This window comes from Stegodyphus dumicola, chromosome 3 (assembly GCF_044657685.1).
Source record: "Stegodyphus dumicola isolate Sdum_Otavi_A_Nest chromosome 3, ASM4465768v1".
NCBI lineage: Eukaryota > Metazoa > Arthropoda > Arachnida > Araneae > Eresidae > Stegodyphus > Stegodyphus dumicola.
In genome coordinates, this window is record NC_140770.1 from 164715833 (window position 1) to 164728281 (window position 12449).

The 12449-nt window shown below is 29.5% G+C and overlaps 1 protein-coding gene across 2 annotated transcripts in view; it reads right to left on the minus strand.

The window, feature by feature from the left end:
* The window catches only part of Spt6 (transcription elongation factor Spt6), a 171550-nt gene that overhangs the window by 89307 nt on the left and 69794 nt on the right, over window positions 1–12449 (minus strand). For both annotated transcript variants that reach the window (XM_085813573.1, XM_085813572.1), the window contains exons 9-14: window positions 10352–10444; window positions 4602–4688; window positions 4283–4495; window positions 3658–3747; window positions 3345–3487; window positions 104–333 (exon numbers count right to left, since the gene is read on the minus strand). In XM_085813573.1, coding sequence (XP_085669699.1) covers window positions 104–333; window positions 3345–3487; window positions 3658–3747; window positions 4283–4495; window positions 4602–4688; window positions 10352–10444 — 856 coding nt within the window. The remainder of the gene's footprint in view (window positions 1–103; window positions 334–3344; window positions 3488–3657; window positions 3748–4282; window positions 4496–4601; window positions 4689–10351; window positions 10445–12449) is intronic.

Consider the following 12449-nt stretch of genomic DNA (forward strand, 5'->3'; position numbering starts at 1 on the left):
ATACAAATTTAAAATATTTTCTTTGAGAAAACATATATATCAGTGATGTTAGGGAAAAAAAAAAAAAAAAGAGTATACACTAGTTTAAAATTCTGTAACTTACCAATCCCTGCCTCTTTGCATACAGCATAAGCATCTTTGTGTGGTACGTGTTTAATCTTAGTAGATTCAACTTCTTGCTCTTCCTCAGGTACTTCTTTACCTTCTAATTCCTTTTCTTTCATTTCTTTTTTCTTTAATGCTTCCTTCATGGCAGGTACATCATGTCCATAATATAACATGAAATGTAAATAGCAATCTTGCACTTCTTCGACTGTCTGGGCTTTTGTTAGCCTACAAAAAAGTACATGGACTATTTAAAGACTGTATATTTTGAATTCGGTAATTTATTTGACAGATTAATTAACTGTCTCAAAGCTTGCCAGGGTTATCTGCCTAAAGGGCCTTGTGGCTTAATTAGGCAGTTTTAAGAGAAGCCTGTATTTACATTATTCAGATTAAAAACTATAAAATCGCCATGCAGCTAGTATATTTGCTGGAAGTCACAAGACAAACTATCTACACTTGTTGATGGAGGGCTTTAAGAATCAAATCATTAAAAGTTGTAGCTATAATTCAACTTAGAGAATAATTTTAACAGTAAAAACTAAATTTAAAATGCAAATTCTACAAATAAATAAAAAATGCTACCATTTCCATCAGTTCTCAACTGAAGAAGTGAAATAATTCAGCTTATTTCCGTTCTACCTATAAAATTATAATAAGGAACTTGATATACTTTAAAACAGTAGTCTGAAACTGATGGCCTATGGACTGCAAATGGTCCACAAAGGAATTTTATGCGGCCTGTGAATACATTTCAGTTATGCATTTGCAGCAATGATTTCAAAATTTTTATTTCTTTGAAGTTAGAGTTCACATTATTTTCATTACATTTAAAAACAAACATGAATAACATATTAGAAAATCTATTAATTGAGCTAATTAATTTACAATGAGATATAAATCTTATTAAAAATTTCAAAGATACAGATTTCATTAACTTTTATTTGTACTTGTTCAAAAAATAAATACGCTCAGTTACAAATTTTTGTACTAGGAATAATTGTATAGTTTAGGAAACATTAATATGCTAATAGCTTTTACATAGACCTTGTTTCACAAATCAAAATTAATAAGAAAAAACCTGATCGAACATTGAACATCTAGAGGATGGTTATAAAATTACTTTCCCTGTTTTGAATGCATCTGCAGCTAAAATTAATTAATGGAATGAAATCAAATTTTGCACATACTGTGGAAGGTATGACAGGAAGCTATTAAAAGCATGACTGCCTCTCTAGATAAAATTAAAATCAAAAAGAGAATATCCAAAGCACCCCACCCCCCCCCCCCCAAAATGAAGAAGAAGAAGAAGAAGGAGAGAAAGAAAGGTGCTCAGGAACGGAAAATTGCCACAGGTACTTAGTTTGAAAAAATACCAGGGAACAGGTGAAAAAAGGAAATCTCAAAGGATGAAGCAGAATAAAGCCCTGATGACTGCCAAAAGAGACAGATCTAAAGGTTATACCTTCAGGGAGGCTCTTATGGTAGTCAAGATGGCTGTACTCATTGAGGAACATCCTGAAAAACGCTTATTGAAGGAACACACTACTGATCTTGAACTTCTAATAACGTTGACTACTTTAGGTATTTTAATACTAAAGAGGCTCTGCTAAAGGGCTGTTAGGGTTTATAAACAAAGTGGGCGACCCAAACAAATGGAGCTGGCAAGCATTGGGTTTGGTGCATTCGGCACAAAATGCTATATAGCAGAGATGCCTGATACCTGACAAACTCAACCTCAAGACGAAGAAGTGGAAGGTAGTGAGATGAATTTCAAGGGAAGATTAGCACAATAAGTCACTGATAGAAGAGATTTTTGGTGCTGTCGGTAAAGAAAAGAGATAATTAATTACAATGAACAGCAGAAAATGAATTACAAAAAATTTCAATAATAAAAATACACAAACAGAAATGAGTGACATACAGTACAAAACTCACAGAAACCTACAGTATGTTTCCCTGTTTGCTTGGGTTTAAGCCTAGAGCAAACTAGCTACCAGTATTCAGCAGATTTTTGGCGATTTCTTTACTTTCACAATCATGAAATGAATTATGAAATCTAACTTTTTATACATTCCTCCAGTCCCTAAACTTATGTTTAGGAAAACTTTGTACTTTATATATTAAAAAAATAAAAAACAAAGATCTTCATAAATTTTTTGATATTTAAATCAAATACATTCAGGAGCCATTCACAAATTGATTTGTTGTACTTTAATAATTTTCAATAAAGTTTTTAAGTTGGTGATTCTTGAGATGTCAGCAGTTGAATAAGTGCAGCAACAGCTTACAAATAAATCATTTACAACTTGGCTAACAGATAAATAGCACAGTTTATATTACATAAAAAAATACATAACTACATCTGATTATATACCACATTTACATGCATATTTTTTACTAATTTATCTTTTGTACAAAAATCGAGAGGGGAACATTATGAAATAATTGAATTTCTGAAGGACACAGTTATATAACATAAATGAAATGCAGTCATGGATAAACTACCAGTTACTATCAGAATTTATTTAAAAGAAACCTACATTTTAACAAGAATACATAGTAATGTTAACACTATCCATATCTAATATTACATCTTCTTTTCTACTTATTTTATCCTGAACCTAACCCAATGTTGCTGTTGTCCACTACTACTCCCTAGGCCTCAAATAATTTATTGCTGCTGGAACTGCTATCTGTGTCATAAGTTCATAAGTCATCAATACTGTCACCATTCAGTCTGTCTTTCCATGTGCAATGGTCTTCAGAACAATCAACAGTATCAAATATCCCCATTTTCTTACAGCTCTTCACTATTATTTCTTCATCAGTTAGAGTTCATGCACCCAAAATCCATGAACAAATTAGTATGACAAATCACTATGTGCATGACTCCAATTTAAAATTTAGGAAAGCTCACTTTCTGAATGTTTTGAGGAAGGGCAAAATTACGTAAACACTTAGAATAATTCTAAAATAATAAAAATAAAATTATAAATTATAAAAAACTGTTAGAACCTTGTGCTAAAATGCTTAGAGGAAAAATATGTGAGTAAATATGGTATATATGTTTTTAAATTTTGATTAAAATAGTCAGATTTTTGCAGCAAAAAAATGAACAGCATTTATGTTCGAGAGTTTATGTGATATACAACTCATGTAACTGGGAAGTAGCATTATACAACTAAGAAGTAATATCTTTGTTGTTTTAAACTTCAAATAAAATTAATAAAGCATACCTAAATATATCACCATTATCCAGAGCTCTCAGTCCTTCAGATAGAGGCTTCTCAGGATCAGACATGACTTCATCACACTGATATTGTTGCATCTTTTCAAAAAGTCTTTGCAAATTCTTCTTCCGCGCTCTTAACTGGCACCACTATTTTTAAAAAAATTATTAATTTAAAAAAATCTTTTCATGAAAGTACTTATTAAAACCCCTTACAGATATTTTTAACAATTAACACAAGCAGTTTTCTTAAGTTCCAAATTTAGTTTACAAAGCAAAAACAAAAATTGACTGAAAAATAAGAATTACACCAAAATTACCTTCTCATCCCATTTATACACAGTCCACAAGTCATTAATATTTAAATCTGGCTCAACATACTCCTTTCTGTAGAAAGCTATAAATGGTACCTGCCAAATGAAAATTGTCTATGAATACTTGTAAAATTAATAATAATGATAAAATTATTTTTATGATGCACAATCCATTTCTATTTCTGATTTAAAAACTAAAAAACTATATCTAAATATATAAGGCTATAAAATATTCTTTTAAGAATTACACTTACGAAGTAAATATTATCAAATATGTATAAATTAAATCAGGTATATTACTAAAAATAAAATAAAGCTAAGAATTATATATGTAGGTAGGAAGATTATATATTGCTTATAAAATGCTAACATACAAAATGATAAATTTATAAGCAATACATATTTTAAGAAAAAAGATAAAGTTATTCTGCCATTAGATTGGCAACAGCTATGGAAGCAAACAGTATACCCAGCTATATATTATAATTAATGCTGTGGTAATATAACATAATGCAGCAAATGTTAACATGACCTGAAGAAAGGGAACACTCAAACAACAAATGTTTCAAATACTAAAAACTATCATTAAAGCATCGGTTAATAACTTATCAAGCTCTTAAAATATATATACCTCAAACTTCTGATTTCGAATAAAGTTCAAAGCTTCCCTTATCTTTCCTATAGCACTTGTATTTTTACGTCCACCAATGGGCTGATGTCCAGAACCCGAATGCTCACCTTCTTGGATTGAGATAGTAGGTATACTGAATGCTTGTTTGTAAATCCACTCAGCTTCCTCTTCTATTTCATCATCTGCTGCTTCAGTTACAGGCACATTACGGAGCTGTAATTTTTAAATTAAATTCTATAGCTATAATTAATTCAAAAGACAAACAGTCTTTCAATAAAATCTTTTACTGGAAAAAAAAAAAAAAAAAGATTTGTTATACTTGAAATCTTTCAGGTATATCTGCAGCTCTTATTTCATTATCAAGGTCAGTAAGATGACTTCTTTCAAGTTCAATGGGTTCAAAAACCTAGGTAAATAAATAACCTTCTTATTTAAATCATAAAGCATTTTTTCATAAAATATGCAATAATGCAAATTCATAAAATTAATGATTCATTATTTTAATACAATTGGATTGAAAGGAAGTAAAAAACTTCCATAGCAGCTCAATTTACTTATAATACTATGTATTAAAGAACATATGCAATATATAATAAATAAATCAGAAATCAAACATTAAATATCAAATCACAAAATATGATTAATATAATAAAACCAATTGAAATATGAGTTCAGTGAATAAAATGCTTGTCTGTTTAATTGAGTATCGAAAATCTTTGTAATATTGCAACAATGAAAAAGACTTCAGGTAGCTTTAAAATGCCTGTACTAAGGTGATAAGCCTTAGGTGTTCTGTCACACTTCCTAAAATAAATTTATTATTACCTGAAATGATGCTAAATAATTTTATATGGATAATCATATCTTTTTTAAAAAATTACAGCAGATGTGAAAAATGGAATAATAAAAAAAGGGGGGAAGGTGAATGAAAAGAACAAACATACTGCACTTCTAAAAATATTTGGTTCTTATTTATCGAAAAATTTGAACATGAACAACAAAAAAGATCTTTTTACCCCCCAGTATAGCACAGAATATGCATAAATTGCCTAAAACTCTAGACTTTTAGAGATATGACACTTAATTTCCCTTATGGCATATAACTGATAATCTGTTATTCTGTAATAAAAATGGCACTAAATTTATGTTTTAGTTCAGGATTCAGCAGAAATCAAAAGAATTTTTATGCATTGACAAAACTAGTTTCTAAACAAATAAATATACAAAAAAAGGAGATTCGATTTCTGAATAACAAATTATAAATATTATCTAATATTTGAGAGGTGCAATCTGAAAGTTATTATTACCTGATGCAAGTAGTGCTAATGCAAGTAGTACTAATGTATTCAAACATTCAAAAAAATATTTTTACAATTTGAAATAGTTTATAGAAAAGCAATAGTTTAATTTGCTTGTATAAAATTAACAACAGTACCAGACCTTGATTTTTTTCAGAAACATCATAACTTTGCTCATAGCACTGATTTTGCTATTATTATCAATCATACTAAATCTAAATTTAGTCCATGCTTTAAAAATAGCATATTAAAATTCTATCAGCACTTATCAATTTCCAATTAAACTCCCCTGAGTGTCATTTCTGATTGATTCTAAAATTTTAACCAGGTTTTCTAATATTAAACTGTAAAACTGTGATTTTAATTTATCTACTGCAACATCAGCACTCAAGACTTTGAAAACTAAAGAAAGTAAAACTAGAATTCTTAAACTAGTAAAACTAGAATTAAAATATAGCTTATATCCAGAAAGAAGATGCAACTGCTAGAATACGCATAATTCTAGCAAAGATGCAACTTAAGTATGTAAAAATAATTTTCATCTAACATGTAAATAAAATTTCTTTTCATCTAGAAGCTCTTTCACTAGTGTATTAACTGCAATCCCTAGTAACACAAATCTTCATATTATTATTATTATGCATTTTATTAGAATTCACATGACATACAGAATCAGAAAACAAAACAAAGGTTGGTTTTATAAACTCTGATAAAATGTCTGTGAACAAGTAACTAATCACTGAATGCAAACCATGGTTTAATGAAATTCTTTGCTGAATAACCATGTCAAGAATAGAGAACATTGAATGATGGCTAAACAGTGTATAAATTTAAAAAAAAAAAAAAAATTATTAAGGTATAAATATAGAAACAAAAACGGTGCCTGCCACTTATTAAATATACTTGTTAATAAACTCAACTGCTTATTGTGTTCAAATTTATAAGAACCAAAACACATATACACTAATCAATTAGAAAAACTGTGGTTTATTAAACTCGCCTATAAAACTCAAAATAAGGTCTAACTATTCAGCCTGGAATAAACTGCTTGTGGCTGATAGAAGCTGTTTGTAGTTCATTCACCTTAAGTTACACAATGCTTAAAAAAAAAAAAAAAAAAAAAAAAAAGGTTTAGGAGAAATTTCGGCCACTGTAAGTAGAACCAAGACCCCCTTGGGGTATTAGGTACACTTTACTAGTTCCTGTCAGCCAACTGTTTGCAGTTCTCTTTATCCACCTGAGCTGAGAGCAACAAAATACCTCTAACTTAAGATTAACAAAAAGAGTCCTCTATAGCCATTGGAAAAATTTCTGATTATAAATGAATGAATGTTTCACATGATTAAAGACAAGGTGGTGCTTAAGTGAACACTGTTTCCCTTTCTTGAACACCAGCTGACGAGCGACTGATGTGCATACACACATTAAGTTCGCAGGGTGTTCCTATAAAACATCATGAAATGCTTCCTTGTATTAGCATACATTATCAGTCTTTGATTGGAAAAAAACAGTGGTCAATGCAAGCTGAAAAGAAAATAAAGCATTGATTATGCCTACAATAATCACAAAGTGAGAGGTAAACTTGATAGGCAAAACCGAAATCTTTCTGCTGGGCAAGAAAAAGGAATTTTGGATTTCAACATCTCACAGCAAGAAATACTTTTTATTTGCTGCATGTGTGTGCATTGTAAAATGTAAAAAATGTCTAAACAAAATTCAAAGTCTTGAGTGCTGATGTTGCAGTAGATAACCCTGAAAGAAAAGGATAAATTGCTGAAAGATTTATAATATGCTAGGTAAATGCAACTAAAGAGAAGTAGCTTTTGAAATGGGGATTTCCCAAACAGCATTATGCAATTTACTTAAACAAAGAAATAAAATTGATAAAAACTACTAAAAACTGCATATGCCTCAAGGAAGAGCAAAAGGGATGAAAAATCGAGAGATGTTGAAACTACTCTTCTAGAATGGTTTGAAGCTATGAGATTAAAAAATATTCCAATTTCTAGAGCTCTTTTGACTACCAACAGCTGTAGAATTCACTAAAGTGCTAGGGGAAAATTTTGTGCAAGCTGATGGATGGCTCAGAAGAGAGAGAGAAATAACATTGTTGATTAAAAAACTACATGGCAAAAAGCAAGATCATCATTCGGCACAGAAATGACTAAAATACAATTTAACCAGGCTTCTAAAAGTATACAAGCTACACAGAATTAAAAACACAGATGGAATTGGTCTGTTTTTGCAGAACATTACCGGAGCATACGTTAACATTTAAATGTGAAACAATAGCTGATTTTAAGAAATTAAAAGAACAACTTACTGTGCTATTAATGTGCAAAATGGGTGTAACAATTAAAAAGACACCAGTGGTTATCGGAAAAAATAGAAAATGTCAGTGATTAAAAAAAGAGGCAGGAATTTACAAGCTACACAGAATTAAAAACACAGATGGAATTGGTCTGTTTTTGCAGAACATTACCGGAGCATACATTAACATTTAAATGTGAAACAATAGCTGATTTTAAGAAATTAAAAGAACAACTTACTGTGCTATTAATGTGCAAAATGGGTGTAACAATTAAAAAGACACCAGTGGTTATCGGAAAAAATAGAAAATGTCAGTGATTAAAAAAAGAGGCAGGAATTTACTTTTAACTTAACATAGTAACAAGAACTCATGGATGACAGTATTTCTACTGATTTTCTTTTGAAATGGGATAGAGAACTGAAAAACAAAAAAGCAGCTTTACTGTGAGATAACAGCACTGCACACCCCTCTGATATCATTCTGCAAATACAACTTCTATCATTCAGCCATTTGACCTAGCTATTATACAGGCTTTTAAATGTTATTACAGAAAAGGCATCTTTAAAAAAAAAAAATTATTTTTAACTAAATCTTGTGGAAAATGTAAGCATTTTGAAGGAGATAACTAAGTCGATAGCTTTCCTAGAGACTACGCATATTATAGTCAATGCATGGCAGGCAGTCTCCCAAAACACAGTTAAAACTGCTTTTCGAAAATAAAGTTCTTTAAGGTTTTTATTTAGAAGATGCCACAGAGGAATTGCACACTATTTCAAACATTTCAGATATCAGTGAGGAAAATTACAAAGATTCATTTTTAGAATTCCTTGCAATTGATGATAATGAAAACACCAATTACAATATTATAGAAAGTGTTAAAAGAGCTGCAGAAATTTAAACTGATAGTAAAAGTGATATAAAAGAAAGTGACTGCATGCCAACCTCAGCTGAATCACTAAAAGCACTGCAAACTCTAAAAAGAACTCTTCAGTTGAAAAGTGGATATCAGAAAAGCTACCAGCAGATTTATGAACTTGAAAATACAATTGAAACACTGTTAATGAACAATGCCAAACCAATACAGATAGAGCAAATCTTTTTAAAAGTTTAAAATTGCATCAAGTAGGTAATTATATTTTTTTTTTTTTTTTACAAATACATAAATTAAAAAAATTTCTGAGTTTTGTGAATAGTTTATTTTTAGCATTAATTTTTAATTAATTTATGAATCAATTATTAGATTACTGTTAGTTACTATCTTACTAAATAAGTTCATACTAATACTGTAATTTGTAATACTGAAATTGCCCCTTATTAAACTCGAACACTTAATTAACTCAAATAAGCTTGGAACAGAAGTGACTTTAATAAGGGATGGATATTGTTACCCTTCGTAAGATGCACTTACAGTAATTGGCAAATGTTTCCCTTGGCAAGCAGTTTTTTAAAACTTTGAGAGACTTTTGTATCAATTTTATGCTTATTTTTTTATCCATTTTTATTACAGCTATCAGATACATTAGCTCACTATTGAAGATGCTACTTTACTTTTCTCACGCTTGTTTTTAATAGTGGAAGTAGTAGCCACATCTCCATTTACTTATTATTATTCACTTAATTATATAAGTATTTTATACCTTTCATAGTCTTTTATCATAACTCTAAAAGCATTTATTTCCTTAAAAAATTTAAGAGCTGGTTTCCATTGGTCATGAATTCTACATAATTTTTTCTTCTAAAGATTAGAAGTGTGCCTTGAAAACACATGACAAAGAAAACAAGGTTAAAAGTATAGAGAAATTTTCTTTTAATAAATACAAAATTTCAGTTCTAACACTTTTACAGCATTATTAATCTAACTGAGCATATGTGGAATATAATGGCAGAATTAGCATACAAATTTAATTGAAGGAAATTCTTATTGCTGGGAGTTTTTTAAATTCATTTTATATTGTTTTTTTCATGCTTATGAATGTAAAAATTAAAAAGGGATAAATGGAAAAAAACTGAGGAAGATATGACCTATAATCCACATGATTCATTAATCTATACAACCTTCGGTCCAATGTGTGCAGATTCACAGAATTTTACTGTACTCCTAAAACTATATAGGTGTTGGTGTATTTAATTATGGCAAAGCACACTAGGGCTATCTGCCTAAGGGGAGGGATGCCTTTGTGGAGGACTTTTTTAAGGGAAACTGGCTCGTATACACGTTACACATGGGGAAAACCACGAAAACACCCATGTAGCCAGCCTGTTCGAGGGATTCGAACCTCGGACCGAACTACCAGTGTCCAGCGACTTTACCGTTCGGCCGCTGGTGGGCCCTAAAACTATATAGAGACGCTACAAAAGGAATATAAATTAGAAGATTATGAAGTACTGCGAGGATTGAATATATTTCTACATGATTAAAATCACTTAGACAACTGAAACATAACATTTAAAAGAGCTTACATCAAATATACTTTTCTTTGGCATTCGCTTACGAGTTTTTTTAGGTCTTGGTTGAACCTCTCCTCCTTCCTCATCCTCCTCTTCTTCTTCATACTATAAATAGTCAAATAGTACTATAGATAAATTTAAATAAAAATTTTACTAGAAAATTTTTTTAACTCATTAAAGTTTTTTAATGCTGTTAGTAAATGAGTTATATGAGAATATAACTATTTTCATATTCTAAAAAAAAAAAAAAAAAAAAAAAAAAAACAATATAGGAACTTTATCATTCAAAAATACAAAGGGGAAAACATTTTAAATTAATGCCAAAAAATGTTCAAAAACTTTCTTTTCTGATTTATTATGAGTTTACAACATATAAATAAATATATTATGTCAATTTGAAGATTAACAATCATCTTTAGCACTAAAAAATAGTATTTTATAGCTAACAGTAAACATTTTATATTTTTTATTGACATGTCAAAAAATATTTTTTTCTAGAAAGTTTCGTAAATAAGACAACTATCTTCTGTCCAATCTGCAGATCTCTATATGCTACTTTGATGAAATCATGGATAATATTACATGTCATATTTAGCATTAATTAAAAAATAGATAGCCACTTTTTTCTAATTATTTGTGATAAAATACACTTTTTTTCATATTACAGTTTTAATAAATGGGGGACATTTTTCTTCTAAATTACCTACTGATTCACCTTTAAAAGGCTGTTTAGAACGGTTTCACTTAAAAAGACAAGAAATTGGAATGCACTTCCACTCGCCCTTAACGTTGGGACAGCAAGGGAGCTTCTGAATCTTTCCTTTAGAGGGTCGTCTTTATTAATATTCAGGTAACAGACTAGCAGGATAAAAAAAAATTTTTTTTTCTTTTCTGTTGACACTTATCCCTAAACTAGGGAAACCCATGAAGTTGCAATTTCAGAGCGATGGAGTATTAACTTATGCAAATACAACTAGGCCTTGGTAGCAAATATTTCCTAGGTATGCCGAAAATCAATAAACATTCTATTGGCTTTTGTTTTTCAAACTGTTAATATAGTTTAGAATTACATGCATTGATTAGCAATTTTAATTTATATACAAAAACAATGTCTGACCATTTGCTTCTTCCACAAATCAGCAATTTGCATTCATTTTTTATAAAAACTGAGTAACAATTTTAACTTTCTACATATATATTAACAAAATACCTTCGTATTTTTTAGGATATTAGCATCCCCTATTTGAGTATTCTTTTTAATATTAGTTTAAACAAAAAGTCAAATTTAATTTAAATAAAAAAGAATATTTTATTGATTTTTTATCTTTCATATTGTAGTAAACATTTTATCATTCAAGTTATATCACTCTACATTTTTTTCTTGCATTACTCTGATAAGTTTTGTTTCTTTTTTATGTGTGCATTCTTTTAAATATATTCTTCTTTTAGTTTCAAAAAAATATATTGATTACATTTTCATTGTATTGCACAGCATGCTGCATCTTTCATATAGCACTATTACTGCCGAATTCTAGACAACAAGTAAATTACATGAAACACTCTAGAAGTTTTTGCCTGAGGTAACATTCCACTGTTGAGGAAAAACGAATGGGAATTTATATAACCATAAAGTTGTGAGTAATATTCACAAATGTCATCAGACAAGGGGTAGGAAAGGTCATCAGACGAAAAATATCTCTAAATCCTGAGAAGTAGAAGACGGAAATTCTCTCGCTGATATTTCAATCAGAGCCATCTTTTCGGGACACAGCAACTCTGACATATTTTTTGGCCACCGTCTTCAAAATGTTCAAAGCTCTTTCTTTCTAATATTATTACAAGACATATAATTTTAAACATCCACTAAATAAAACAAAAATTAATTTTACACTATTTGACTGAATTTAATATTACCTGAATATGCATATTAAATCAATAAAAATTACATTTCTGCTTAATAAGAAAAATAACTTTTCTATACTGACATGCAAAACAGATTTAAAAATATATATATATATATATATATATATATATATATATATATATTCAAAGCAGAATGCTGTAGAATTTAAAAACAGGTTACGTGAAAACAGGTTAAAAACAGGTTACG